Genomic DNA, 16,225 nt, shown 5'->3' on the forward strand with positions numbered 1-16,225 from the left:
TCCTTGGGTTTTTAAAAAAAGATTTTCGGTGAAGCGTCATATTCTTTTCGGCCAGTTTCAAGTTTTATTTGTCGCTTGGCTGTTATTATAATGTCTGGATTGTCTTTGTTTCGTTATTTAAATTGTTTATTTTTCGGGGCTAACAATTTGAGATTTTTAAAAACGTGGCCTGTTAAATTAAACTGCTTTGTTAAAATTAAACAACTAAGTATAATTTATTGTGAAACAAAACAAAAAAGATCCCTAAAAGTATTTATTTTGAAAAGTTTATTTATCTGGATGTTTATTCAAGTGAATAACTAAATATTCTACAAGAGAGTTAATGATAGTACATATATAATGTGAAGGTTTCGTCGAATGAAACAATAACACAAGAATATTAGTATCGATCTCACCCTTGGTATCCCGCTTACCCACTCGAGCGTAATGGCGTCTTGAATAAAATAAGAAAATTATCACTGCCCGCTGGCGCGGGTGGATTTCGGAAGAACTCACCCCCCTCGGGTTTTAAAAAGAAAATTTCGGTGGAGCGTGATATTTTTAAAATAAGAACCTCTTCGTGGCATATTCCGTGGAGAGATTTTAAAATAAGAATAGTTTCGCGATACCCCCTACCACCCCGTTCGTCTGGAGTTCGAAATAACGACGCGTTCAGTCTCACCAATAACTGGCAATATTTAATCAATTAAAATATTAACCGAAAATAAAAATAAAAAATTACATATTTCAATCACTCGACAAAAGCTTAATAACAACATATCACTACAAACACAAATTCGAAATATAAAACGATATAGAGAACGTTCCAATTTTAAAATTATATACAGAAGAATACAAATTAGTCTAAATCGGTTTTAACGAGAAATTTCCCGCCTAAAATTCAGCCTTTAGAGCACATAGCGGGTCTATTTTCACAATTAATTTTACTCGTTCAAGTAAATTTGAAGTTTAAACGCGTCTATAAGAATTCGGGGGCTAAAATCGGGTGGTTAGGGTATATTCGGGTGCTAGGGAGCTCCTTGATGAGAAGGTTTTTCGAAGAATCCATCCAGGGGTCATTCACCGGCGCACTCGATACGATGTTATAGTAATCGGATCTGCTAACGGATTGTGAAGCTTAGTATTAGTAACGGGGTACTATTTCGAATTCGTATTTATTTAGTTTTTATTATTCCGTTATGTTAATGAATTATAGTTTGAAAATAAGAACAGTAGACGACTTTTTTATATTAGTTTAGTGGATGTTTTTTATGTTATAAATAGTCAAATTTTTATGTTTTTTTTTAAATGGTATTCTTTTTTTTATTATTTAAAATCGTTTAGTAACTTTTAGATATTTTCATTTGACCTTTGTTGTTGATTAACTTAAATATGAATAAAATATTTACATACATTTAATATTAATAAAATTATTAACTCGATCGAATTTCTCTATTTAATTATTATATTATATTTTTCATCTTCTTTGATTTGAACCTGGTACAATAGGCAACGTAAAGCATTTCAAATTCGTAAGTATGTGTTGTCGTCTCTGGCTGGCTTTTTCACTGAATGTCCCGCTTTCCTTTTCACGACAAATACAAAAATAAACTCGCATCCCACCGGTTGTAGAGTTTTATTATTTTTTTATTATTTATCTGTATTTCGGTCTGACGGGTCTATCAGTGTATTAATACTTGACAGCGCATCGACGGTGTGAGGAGTTTCTTACAGCTGTCTTTGGGTGAACGGGGTCACTAGCCATCGACCATCAGACAGTAAACGATAAAATGCTTGAGCAACTATATAAGTTATATATAAGGAATTAAAATATTTACCAAATATTATAAAAGAGTATTTTTGGATGATAAAAAATAGTTTTGTTTTATTGTATCTGTACAAAGATTGTAGTGTGATTTTGTTTGCCTTAACTATTTATCGAATTAAGTTGAAATGTGTATAAAAAATGATGACAGGTGGTGTTGACCTACTTCGATAATTGTTTACAAAAATAATAATTAGGCATTTTAAATAGCAACACGTGTCAGGCATTAGCTAATTACTAATAAAAGTAATATTTTCAGGGTTGTCGCACGTGTGCAATGGCGGAGTGCTCATTCGCGCGCTGTCAGCAGGAACGCAGAGCTATACGGAAGGAGTTGCAGCGTTGGACGAAAAATATGGTCTATATACTAGGTTAGTGTTTATTGGTTAATAATTGGCACTATAAGACAACATTTCAGATTCGCTGTACGAATTATTTGAATTTCGAATACGTTCGAATGTAAATATACAAAGTGAAAAAAAATAGCTAATCTCTCATTCGATTACAGGTCATTCGAATTTTAAATAAAAAAAATAAAGTTAAAAAATATTTCACATATTTTACAAACAGATTATGTATTACAATTAAATTCTAATTTATTATTTATTCAATACACCAAATAGCAATACAATTTTAAAATAAAACCACGCGAAACAAGCACAAATTCGCTTTGAAATATTAGCTCTGCAAAACTAACGCGTGAATGACTACAACAAAAATGAACGACTAACTTTTACCTCTATTTTAAAGCCGCTAAAAGCGCTTTGTGACCAAATACACTAGAATTATTTGATAAGAAATTATTACTTGTATGCATGATGTCATTTTGTAATACAATATTTGAGTTCATTTTAAATAATTGTTCTTGACTCATTGAAACTCAATAACTCATCTGCTCCTCTGAGCTTAATTCATTTTTAATTATGATCATTATCGAGGCGAAAGAACGTTCTTTATTCGAATAGGCTTTAAAGCGTCTCACCTCAACGCGTGTTGCCAATGTAATGTCGGTGTTTCTGAAAGAATATTAAATTGGAAGCGTATTTTTAAGTCATGTCTAAATTTTTACATCTAGCAATAATACAATATGTTGTATGTTTCAAATTGAGAACAGGTTTGTTTTCATGAGTTGGGATGATCCATTGCTTAAAACCCGAATCTACATGGACCAGCTTATAATAAACTCTCAACGTTTTCAAAAGAAGAGGACGCCTTGTCTTATTCAGATTACTTAAGTAAGTATGAACTGAATTTAAAAAAGTATTTAACCCAGGTATATAGATAAACGGCTTAACTACAGCTGTTAGTATGTGTCACTGTGTGTGTGTGCATCACTTACAACTGAATTTCAAACCAATTGCACAGATTACATTACTTAGTGGTAGAGATTTGAGCCAGCTCTTCTGGGTAGGTACCACCTACTCATTAGATATTCTATCGACAAACAGCAGTAATTAGTATTGTTGTGTTCCGGTTTAAACGGTGAGTGAGCCAGTGTCTACAAGCACAAGGGACATAACATCTTAGTTCCCAAGGTTGGTGGCCCGTTGGTGATGAAAGTAATGGCTAATATTTCTTAGATAGCCGATGTCTATTGAATATAAATTAAAAAAATAATTTCAAGGAACGCTTGTGTGCAAAAAGTTATTGTACAATTAGTGAGTTTATGGATGATAGCACACCCTGGGAACGGCTTCCTGGCTATTTTTTATACTGAAAATTTGTAAAAAATAAAAAAATATATTGAATCTATCTATACTAATATTATAAATGCGAATGTAACTTTGTCTGTTTGTCGCGCTTTCACGGCTGAGCCACTGAACCGATTTTGATGAAATTTGGTGTGGAGCTAGTTTAAGCACCAAGGAAGTACAAAGGCTACTTTTTTACCTAATAGCTGCCCCTTCTCCCTAACGCGGGGGCAAAAACTAGTACACGAATATGGAATTTTGATTCGATTTGAATTTCGGAATGAATGTTTATACCCTATTATGGAACAGGTAGTTGTATACCTGAAAGTTTACAATTTTAGTGCATAAATAGAACAAAAATACACACAGACTAAGTTTGGAATTTTCTAGACATTTAGCGGGACTCGAAATTTTCAAATTAAAACTGTCGGGCGGACGTTAGCTGGTTAATATCATACTCCATACTCTACTCATTTTACTGTACTTGTGTGAAATTCTGTTTGCTGTTCGCAAGGGAGTTTTAGATTCCGCTGTCACGGTGCGGGCGGACGCGGGAGCGATTAGCGGTTGATCGGTTCGAACTTATAGATCTGTAATTAATTATAATGTACACAGATATGTCTTATGTATGTTTTTTTATCAGCTTATATATTGCAGTATTGTTTTTTTGTCTTTTCTTAACTTATGACAAGCAAACATTAATTCCTTTTTTTACATAGAGGTTTTATATATAATACAATATTCTTATTTTAAATTAAATTTATCATTAGCGTAGGAAGGTACTAAAATGCACAAATTACCAATGTAATATGTAAAATATAATCGTATCTATGGCTATCTGTATAAAACGCTTTCGCTTCTAAATCCGCTCCCGCTGTTCCTCGGTCACGGCCATAGAAGTCATATTATGAAGGAAAGGGTTATTACGCAAAGTTGCTACTAAACATTTTGGAGAGTTCAAACTTCACGTGAGATTGATTTTGTTTTGTACACCGACTCGCACACATACACACACACACGTACATACACGCACACATACACACAACTTCACTACAAACCGTTTAGCTTCAATAAAAGCCTGTTTATTTTGTATTGATGGTAGAAACAAAGATGACCGAGGCCACTTGCCTATTTTATATGTTATGAATAGGCAGACTGGCTAACGGGCCACGTGATGGTAAGTGATCACCACGGCCATTTCGATATAAACGATTCCGTACATCGCCAATGCGCCACTAACATTGGGAACTAAGATATTATGTCCCTTGTATCTGAAGACACTGGCTCACTCAGACTTTAAACCGGAACACAACTATACTAATTATTGGTATTTGGCGGTAGAATACCTGATGAGGTAGTGGAACCTACTACCTCATCCAGAACCTAGTTTGCTCAAAGCTCTACCACTAAGTAATGTAATCTGTGCATTTGGTTTGAAATTCAGTTGTAAGTGAGAGAAGAGACTTTAGCACAGCAATGGGAGATTTTCTAGCTGTTCATCATCATTATCATCCCTTTGCCGTCCACTTCTGGACATAGTCCTCTCCAATGGCACGTCACTGAGCTTGATCAGCTCTCAATTTCCAGGCGTATATCGTCACTCCACCTAGCTGGAGGGTGTCCTATGCTACGCTTACCGAGGCGTGGTCTCCACTCTGTTACTGCACTCTTTTTTAATCATTTTTTATTGATTAAAAAAAAATAACTAAGCTAAGTATAAGATAATTTCTCATGTCGGGACAGTGCCTTCATTACAAAGTTCGCTAACCAGCGCGCCAGACGGTCGCTGTGACAAGGGGATTATTTTACGGCCACGCTCTGAAACGTTAAGTAAAAATTTTTAAATATCTCCAAAATTGGTTTCATTACATAGAATTAGTAAATAAGGAAAGGCCTCCTCTCCTGTAGTAGAAGGCTTAGGAGCTTATTCCATCACGCTGCTCCAATATGTTATAGTGGATATACTTTTGGAAGAATTTTATCCGACACATCATCATCAAGGAAATAAATTATAAGCACAGAAGTAGCTTTTTTGGTATTTGAACCCGCTTCGGTTAAGAGTAGTTCTAACCACTGGTCTATCTCGGTCCGATTACTTAAGATTATTACAAACATACAAATGACTACTTATTTTTAATTTCGATTTTATTATTAACAATTATATAGAAGCCAGTAATAGCCCAGAGGTTAGAACGAGTGAACCTTAACCAACGATCCTGATTCAAACCCAGGCAAGCAAAGAATTGTCATGTGCTTAATTTGTGTTTATAATTCATCTCGTGCTTAACGCTGAAGAAAAACATATAAGAAATCCAGAATGTGTCTAATTCCATTGAAATTCTGCCCCACGTGTATTCTACCAACCCGCATTGGAGCAGCGTGGTGGAATAAGCTCCAAACCTTCTCCTCAAAAGTGAGAGGAGGATTTAGCCCAGCAGTGGGACATTAACAGGCTGTTACTGTAGATCTAGATATATATCCAAAAAAGCTTTGATAATTTAAATAAATTAATTTACATACACAATGTACTTTAGTGTAGCTATATGTACATAATGCTACAAATATATAAAGTACTCCGTACATACGCGCGAGGGTGGCTCGCCGTAATCTAATACGGAAGCGTGAAAGAGCGACAAATAATTCGTTTAAGGGCATTTTGAAGTTCGGCAGTCCGTCTACCTGTATATGGCTAATGAGATTTCGTCTAATATTAGTATACTTTTAACCTCTCCATATATATAGTCAATCATTATATATAACACTCTAATCACTATGTCAAATGTATTTGTACATTTTTGATATAAAATTAATTTGTTCCAAAATTATGGCAACATAAAAAAAAAACTTGTATATTTAATTATAACCTCTATACGAACTTCGATTAGACTGATAGTAAGTCAGTCTGCCTCATTAATCTCTTGGCTTACGGATTACGAGATTATAAAATCAAAATCAAAATAAGCTTTGTTCGAGTAGTTCTAAATCATCATCTGACAAGATTATGTTAAGCTAGTTTTCGCTCGCAGCGTTTCCAGCGTGTGACGTGTGGAAATGCGGAGTACCCTGACGTGTATGGAAAATTTCATAACTATCAGTTAAGCAGTTAAGAAGTGAAAGCGTAACAAACAAACAAACAAACGCACTTTCACATTTTTATTAGTTAGGATATACGTAATTGATATCTTCCTATTAAGAAATTCTCATCAGCAACCGGAGGCTGTTGTTACTTTCTTGGATTTCGGAAAGCGCGAAAGCCTCTGTCTGATAACACTCCGGTCGTTGCCGTCACTTTACACTCTGTGAGGGAATGGAGTGTCTGACACACGGACACGTCCAGCCTCCGTTGGGTACGGTAGCCGAATACGGGCAAAAGGACATTTGACATCCTTATCTCTATATATCTGTCTTACAAAAAATCTACGCGTTAGTTAATACACATTTGGCATTTCATCCGACGCAAGTTTTCTCACGATATCTATGATGAAATTGATAATAAACATTAAGATCATGAAGAAGTTATATCGGGTATCATAATTATGACATTATATAAATATATACATAAGCGAGATACCACTTATCACGAGATCTAAAGCTTTGCGTCCGATTGACTTGTAATTTGTAACAGTTCCCCGACGTAGACGCTCGCTAAGAACGGATTCTACGCAAATCCTATCCAAAATACATTTTCTTTATGCATTAGCTAGCACATATATATTATATATGTCCGCAAAATATAAAGTCAAATTGCTTAATAATATTTTCTCTTGTGTCAACCGTGAAGGAAAACATGTACTTGTGATGAAGTATACATGTGTCGAATGAAAATCTGCTACAGCGTTGAAGCAGCTTAAAAAATAAGCTAAAAACGTTCCCCTTAAAAGGAGAGGGAGCCTCAGCGCAGTAACAATTTGCAGGATCTTAATTTACTTCTTCAGTATTTATTTAACAAATATACGAACATTATTCGGATGTATAATATTCAGAATTCTAAACTAATCAGGTACCGTCTGAGTGGTGGTGTATTATAGCGTGGGACGCACCACCCTGGGGTGGTGAGACGGTATCTAAGCGTATGGGTATTCAGAGATAAAGGATTCCACCTAATTCTACATGCGGCTATAGAGCTAGGAGCGAATGCAGGGGACGGTCAGCAGTGGTCGCGTTTTATATACGCGATATACATATATATAAATATTTATTTATACGTTTTTAGTATTGAAAACCAATTTCAATTGAAGAAAACATCATTAAAATCATTATTATTATTAAGTTTCTTTTATAGTTTCGTTTTTTTTACAACGATAACTTAAATCTTTGAATATGTAAATAAATATAAAAAAATGACCAAAAAAAAAAACAATAAATATATTTTTTAATTATAACTTTTCATAATGTATTACATATAGGTATTATATTTTAAAATAAATAATTTATCATATATTTGTCAATAAAAAAATTGATTATATAAAAAAAAACAGATATGAAAACCTTCATGGTGTAACGAGATATGTGTTAAGTAAAAGGAAATATAAAGTTGAAGGTTTAGCTGCCACTGTGGCGCGTTGCATCGCTCGTCCGCAGTGCGCATGCGTCCTGTAGTTCCTCCGCCAAACAACCTGTTGCAACCAGGCCGGCGTGCACTAATGCAACTTCGCCGCTCCGTAATCACAATCTAAATTCTAAAACATTTCGACCACATTAATAATCGAATTAACGCGTTACGGCAGAAAAATAACAATCCCGCGTTAACGACACGATCCCGGAGTCCTGACTATTAGTCCCGTGTCTATTTTCCGTAACGTCACATTTCTTGTAAGTGCGGTCCAAGTGTCTCCGCGAGTTCTAAGACGGTGGTGAAGTGCTGTGAGTTGATTGCCATAGGTGTTTAAGATCGATATTATATTTTGTAAATAGTATTGTTCGGTTTGTTTAAAAAAAAAAGTTTTATTAAAAGTGAACTATTGTAATTTATATCGCAGTTCCTGTTACAAGTTCCATAAGTTGGCTTAATTAGGCTTCGCGTAGTGAAACGTGCTTCAAATAGCGTTAAGTAGGATATATAGTTGATAAATAGTTTGTAATTGTATTAAAAATCGTTAATATACATTCCGGGATTTAAATTTCGGTCCCGAGATCACGAGTCGGCAGCGAGTGCGGGTAATTGGAGCAAGTCGGGGTGAATATCCGAAGTTTAGCAGCGTCGTGGAAGCGAGAGTTGGTGCTAGCAACAAGTGGTCGCCTGATGCATTTCCCGGTAACTGTGCCACTGTTATACGACTTTGCATGCCCGCTTTACGGGATTACGTAGCTACGTGTCCCGATCTCGGGATCTAGAATACCGAATTTTTATTTTCTCTTTATCCCGTTGTTGATTTTGCAAACACTATTTTCTAGTTAAGGTTAACTTGCTTCGTTTTCATTTGAAATTCGAAATTTTGAATTTTTTTAAATATATTTTAATTTTTGTGTATGTGTGGGTGGGGTCGATACTTCTTTTGTTTTAGACGTGACGCGCCATCTTAGGTCGGCGACAAAAAAAGTGTCATGGCGACTTCTATAAAAGAAATTTGCTCCAGTTTTTACTTGCCCATTTAAGTTCTTAACGCTGCTTTGAGTCTTGACAAGTTATGTGAACAATTTAATCATAAATCTTAACAAATTCAAATTTAGAAGGCATTGCTTATTTTTTTTAATTTCAAATTTGAACTTAACGTTTTTTTTGTTTATGAAAAAAGGTTTCTGTTTTACGGTACAGATTAAAATAAACAAATTGCAGTTATACCAGGTACGTCGTATTGATAATAAATCTGAATTATTCAAATAAATCCAAATAAAAATCCAATTAAATACCAAAATTTTACATTACAACAAAAAACAACAAACTTTAATAAACTTTAATAGCAACAAAAATAAAAATGACAAAGAAATTTATCGACAAGTGTTACACAATAGCACAGTGTACAGTTTTAAACTCACTTAAGCTGAAAAAGGTTGAAAAATATACCCACGGCCGATATTCCGTAGATTACAGTAACCCGTTAAAAAACGCTACAGATAGCAGCAATTTTAAAATAATACAAAACCGATGAATAAAAGTGAGCGTTTGTTTAATTTAAAAAAAAAATCATCACCCAGTATTTGAATACGTGAATATTAATAATATTACTGATTCTAGCTCGACCGAGTAGCGGTTTCCTGTGCTTAATTTGTGCTCGGTTAAAAACGTGAGGAAACCTGTGCGTGGAAAGATCTTAATGCAGGAATGAATTGTCATTACAAATATCCTACACAATATGATTATATTAAATAGCTTGAAAACGCTTTCTCGAAATTAATTATCACCTTATGTATATTAATGTAAATTATAAACCGCTTTCAATCGTAATATTGATTATAATTATACATAAATATAATCACAATCGTTATCTATCTTATATAATACCTTACGTCTTTCTTAAAACGTTTAAGTTCTCCGAAGCGTTACGTTTTTTTAATTTCAAAAATGTAAATGATCATATTAATTGCGCCCATGTATATAAAAAATGATATTTTAAAGCAGTCGATTAGATGAATTTGATAATTTAATTAGCAATTCATATTATTTAATCAAATATTTGTGATTACTAAACGAAGCTCTGCTAAATTTCCTTTGTCTTTAGTTTAGGCTGTGCGTTGATAGTTAGGACAATTCCATTTATATATAGGTAAAACTAGTTTTCGCTATGCAGTAGTAGACTATGTCCTTTCTTACAAGCTTGCTTCCTACCAAATTTTATCAAAATCGCTTCAGTAGTTTAGTCGTGAAAGCGTAACATACAGAATAGTTTTTAATTAAGCTTCCGCAAGAATTAGAATTTCGACTTATCACTTAAGCGTTGGATGTCAGAAAGGTATATGACACACTCAGTTAACATACGTGGTAGGGCTTTGTGCGATCCTGTCTAGATAGATACCATCTGTCATAATTTAGAATTGTTACCAGCAATAGTTAGTATTGTTGTTTTTTAAGAGTGAGTGAGCAACTACAGGCACAAGGGACGTAATATTTTGCTCCCAGTGTTGGCGCATCGATGATTTAAGGAAATAGTAATTCTATGGACGACGGTGACCTCTCACCATGTGGCGTTCGTAACCCTACCGACATATTAAAAAAGAAACAAAGTGACATTGTATATGTCAGATTTGAAGTTTCAACTTCACGATACGGTCGACCATCGATTGTCATCTTTGTGTGTTTGCTTTGCGTTTTTTATAACTGTAATTAGTATAGACCATTGCGAGTCACCAGTCGTACTTATTAGTATATAAACTTACACTATACATATGTATTTCAAGTAAAATGTCCGTATCACTATTTCAGCGCTTTCATCGCTACATTTAGCCCTATTTTAAGCGTATGAAAATATTAACCCTTGATCGTAAATTTAGTGCTTTAAACCAAGACGTATTATCACCATATTCAAATACTATTTAACAGAATTATTCAATTATGATTGATCTATGATATATATTGAACAGACTTCCAATTACGCAGGCTCCTTGACGTCATGATGCAGCGCTTTTTCAACTGACGCAGCGCTTAATATCTTTTGTAATCACGTTAGCATTATTCACACAGTAATTAATATCTTATAGATTATACTTAAAAGTAGTCTACGTCCTTCCTTGGGGCTTAGGTTTGCTTTATACAAAATTTCATCAAAATCGGTTCATTGGTTTATGAAAGCGTAACAGACACACAGACTATCGCATTTATAATATTAGTATATATATAAATGTTAATTTCTTTACTTGCGTGAGATCTGTATACGCGTTTGTTATATTTCTTTAACAGTATATGTAATGGTTAATACTTATTACAGCGCCAATATCACCGAGCGGTGGTGACCACATACCATCATGTTGTTCCAATTTTATATAAAAAAGTGCTTTTTTTTAATTTTGTCGCTGGGCCGTTTTCCGGCAAGTGAGTGTACTCTGTGTAAACAGCGTAAAGCCCACACGGTTTCAGTCTCAAAATTGCCGAATCGTTGTTTTTTTTTTTTATTTGCTTCATTTTGATTGGATAATACACGTGCTTTATTGAACGCATTGATTGTGCTTTTATTAAACTAACTTAAATATACAGGATGTTTTTAAAGCGGTTGTTTCTTTTCGTTCGTTTTTTTTTTGTTATTCATACTTTATGTTATGTGTTGAAATATTCTCTTCGAAACTATGAGGTATTTTAATTTTTAATTACTTTCATACACGTTTACTCTATTCAACTCTTGTTCCGGGAGACCGTATATATTTGTTAGTAAAATTAAATCAAGCTCGTCTGGGTAGGTACCACCCACTCATCAGATATTCTACCGCAAAACAGCAGTACTTGTTATTGTTGTGTTCCGGTTTGAAGGGTGAGTGAGCCAGTGCAATTACTGGCACGAGGGACATAAAATCTTAGTTCCCAAGGTTGGTGGCGCATTGGCTATAAGCGATGGTTGACATTTCTTACAATGCCAATGTCTAAGGGCGTTTGGTGACCACTTGCCATCGGGTGGCCCATATGCTCGTCCGCCTTCCTATTCTATAAAAAAAAATGTCACTTCTTTACTATTATATATATTCTAATGGGTTTAAATAAATAGCTTTATTTATTAATATTGAAAACAAAAATAAAGATTGCAATACTACGCTATAGGATTTGAACCTTGTACCTCCTGTTATAAATCCAGCAAAGACTTTGAGCTAGTTATCCACGTGCATTTGCAATATAATATTTTATCTTTAAATTCTTTGTATTAACTCACTTATTTATATACTGCATAATAATTTTTTATATAACTTCAGTGTATCAAATCTTACTGCTAAAACTGTACACGAGAACACTACGAAACTATCCAGAAGTCAATTGTTTTCGTTTTAAACGTTAAGAAAAATTAAAAACAAAAAACGGTCGCAGGATTGCGAGACAGCTCGAATATATGAGACGGGTTTATCCTCTTTCCCTTTCATTGTGATATATATTATTTATTGTGTATTTCTAAATATAATAAATTATATAAAAAAAATGAAGCGCATAGGTACTATGTACATATATATTCAAATTAAACTGATACAAAGGTTTAGATTAAAATATTTAATTTTTATATAATAATAATAATGTCTTCCGGACCGATTTCGGCCACGGCGGCCAATGTCATGAGAGATTAGCCAACTGCGCAGGAGATATTATAGTGCACAAGTGTGTGCGCAAACACAGGTGCACTCTCTATTCCCTAACTCTCATAATCCGATGGGACGGCAATCCGACACGAGCGGAAAGAGTTCAGGTGCAGGATCAACGGCTTTACGTGCTTTCCGAGGCATGGGAGTTTACACACTTCCAACTTCCAGACTCCGGGATGCTACTGAGAATTTTCTGACAAAAAAAACCATAACTTTTCATTAGTCCGACCTGGCAACTGAACACAACACCTCCGGGTCTGCAGCCTTACATCAAGCATAATATAATATACAAAGGGTTGTTTTGTACTTTGCAAAGTTAACACAGAATTAGTCACCAAGTTAGAGAAATACAAGATGATCGGCTTTTTATGTTCAAAATTGTAAATAGCTTACTTAGCTTGAAGTCAATAAGCGCTGGTGTTTATGACTTAGCCTCACTTAACCCGAATATCAGTTTTATAATTGTATATTTTTGTGTGTTTGTCATATCGACACGGGAATCGAAGGCCCGTCAGCGCCAGACGCACCCGGTAACCGCTGGACCGTTATATTCACGGTGACACCCTAAATGTAACGATTTTTATGAAATATATATTTTCAACGGACAGACAGCTCGTTGATGTTATTCGTTTCGTTTTTTAATTGCTCGAGTGTAATAACACCGGCACACTGAACATCTAATTAACAAAGCAATACGTATTATGAATGGTTGATGGTTGGAATAAATAGTTCAAATATCTCAATCGAGTGTAGAAGTACATCCTTTAAATGGCCCACTGTTGGGCTGAGCTATTCGCATTAAAATAATAAATCCAACTTTTAATACAAGTTGATGCCTCGTGTGAGGTAGATATTTTTTATATAATAATATAAATAAGAATATGGGCCACTTGGTGGTATGTGGTAACAAAAAACCATACATATTAGCGATATAAGAAATATTAACAATTCCTTAAGTCACTAATGCACCATCAACCTATGTCATGTCCCTTATGCCTGTATTTACATTTGCACCCTGCATTTCCAGATTTGAACCAACGATCCCCATGTATACATATATAAATACGAATCAATATTCTACAATACGTAATGTATTCTCAAATGATTGCAGCAGCTACTACTATCAGATTTTAAACTAATTAAAAAAGTGTGTTAGTATGTCTGGAACACACTTTATACAGCATCAACATCTTCTCATCTCTAATAATGATTAAATATAAACAAAGATCAATTATTGATGTAAAAATATATTAAGTCATAACGCTTTTTAAATGAGTAGGTTTTATGTAATGTTTATTAAATTATATACGATTACATGTACGTACATACCTTTACATGTATATCGAAATTTGATAAAAACTAAAATTTTATAAAAAAACTTCATTACTAATTATGAGAATACACTTAAAATTATTAATAAAATAAAATGTCAATTAAAAACCTTATAAAAAGCAAAAGTGCAAAAAATGCTGTATCGATTTTCATATAACTAAACATCAAATATTAATTCAGAAACAGACAATCGAAATACTTTAAAAGCAAATTTAAACATTATCAAAAACGCTGAATCGATTTTTATAGAACTTTTTTTAGATGAAAATAATTTTATTTTTCGTTGTTTTTACAATCCATACTATAATGTGCCCACTTAGTTACATATGAAATATTAATAATAATAATGTCCTCCAGGCTTATTTCGGCTACGGCGGCCAATCTCAAGATTGATTAGTCAAATACGCAGGAGATATTATAGTGCACAAGTGTGTGCGCAAACACAGGTGCACTCTCTATTCCCTAACTCTCATGATCCGATGGGACGGCAATCCGACACGACCGGAAAGAGTTCAGGCGCGGGACCAACGGCTTTATGTGCTTTCCGAGGCACGGGAGTGTACACTTCCAACTTCCAGACTCCGGGCTGCTACTGAGAATTTTCTGACTGTAAAACCCAATAACTTTTTATTGGCCCGACCTGGGAATTGAACCCCGGACCTCCGCGTCTGCGACCTTACATCAAGCCACTCAAGCCACAAGACCAACGAGCCAATCCACATATGAAATACATATATTGTTAAAAACTAGTTTGAACTAGTAAAATATGTTTGTTACATACATATTGGCTCTTAAGTGTGAAAATTACCACCTCTTCTTCAATGTGTGTGTGTAGAGTAAATATGACTACTGTATAAAAGTTTCACTAAAACCGATATAGCTTATTATATCTTTACATACAATTTATAAAAAACCCGAGATGGAGAGTGGTTAGAACGCGTGAATCTTAACCGATGATCGTGGGTTCAAACTCCGGAAAGCACCACTGAATTTTCATGTGCTTAATTTGTGTTTATAATTCATCTCGTGCTTGACGGTGAAGGAAAACATCGTGAGGGAACCTGCATGTGTCTAATTTCATTGAAATTCTGCCACATGTGTATTCCACCAACCCGCATTGGAGCAGCGTGGTGGAATAAACTCTAAACGTTCTCCTCAATAGGGAGAGGAGCCCTTAGCCCACTAGTGGGACATTACTGGTGGTAGGGCTTTGTGCAAGCTCGTCTGGGTAGGTACCACCCACTCATCAGATATTCTACCGCAAAACAGCAATACTTGATATTGTTGTGTTCCGGTTTGAAGGGTGAGTGAGCCAGTGTAATTACAGGCACAAGGGACATAAAATCTTAGTTCCCAAGGTTGGTGGCGCATTGGCTATAAGCGATGGTTGACATTTCTTACAATGCCAATGTCTAAGGGCGTTTGGTGACCACTTACCATCAGGTGGCCCATATGCTCGTCCACCTTCCTATTCTATAAAAAAAAAAAAAAAATTAAGAAACTGTTATTGTATACAATTTATAATTCGTGTTTTTTTATAAAATAATTAGGCGGACGTGCAAATTGGCCTTACCGTTAGTGGTCACCACAGCCATAGACATTGTTACTGTGAGAAATATTAACCATTCCTTACATCACCAAAGTGCCACCAACCTTGGGAACTATGGTGTTATGTCCCTTGTGCCTGTAGACTCTGGCTCACTCACCCTACCAACCGGAATACAACAATACCATTGCTGTCTAGTAATAGAATACCTGATGAGTATGTGGTACTTACCCAAAGAGCTTGCACAAAGTCCTACCACCAAGTTGATATATATAAAAATATCTAGAAAGTTCTATAAAAGTAATATCAATACAAATGATAGAAAATACCGCCATTTTTTAACAATAATCTACTTAATTTTTAATTATTTGCTCATCTATGGTACCTTTATGATATGTTTAATGCCCTTCGTATTATACTAATAAATACTCAAATGTACAACAATGTTCGATATTCAAATTTTAATATATAAATACTTATTTCAAATTAATTAAGAATTGTTCAAACAATCGAAAAAGTTTCATTAAAACGATGTATCTGACGAAACTAAATAGGACAATAATAGATAAAATATTCCGATCACATCCTGCTGCAATCATTATTATTAAGTGCCATTAACAAACTAACGATTATCTTTAATAA

General features: G+C 34.5%; 1 protein-coding gene across 1 annotated transcript in view; it reads left to right on the forward strand.

Annotated features, from left to right (window-relative positions):
• Positions 1-16,225, forward strand: part of LOC126778110 (mushroom body large-type Kenyon cell-specific protein 1) — a 199,083-nt gene that overhangs the window by 73,701 nt on the left and 109,157 nt on the right. The window contains exon 2 of the mRNA XM_050501497.1: positions 2,064-2,175. Coding sequence (XP_050357454.1) covers positions 2,082-2,175 — 94 coding nt within the window. The 5' untranslated portion in view covers positions 2,064-2,081. The remainder of the gene's footprint in view (positions 1-2,063; positions 2,176-16,225) is intronic.

Source organism: Nymphalis io, chromosome 25 (assembly GCF_905147045.1).
Source record: "Nymphalis io chromosome 25, ilAglIoxx1.1, whole genome shotgun sequence".
Taxonomy (NCBI): Eukaryota; Metazoa; Arthropoda; class Insecta; order Lepidoptera; family Nymphalidae; genus Nymphalis; species Nymphalis io.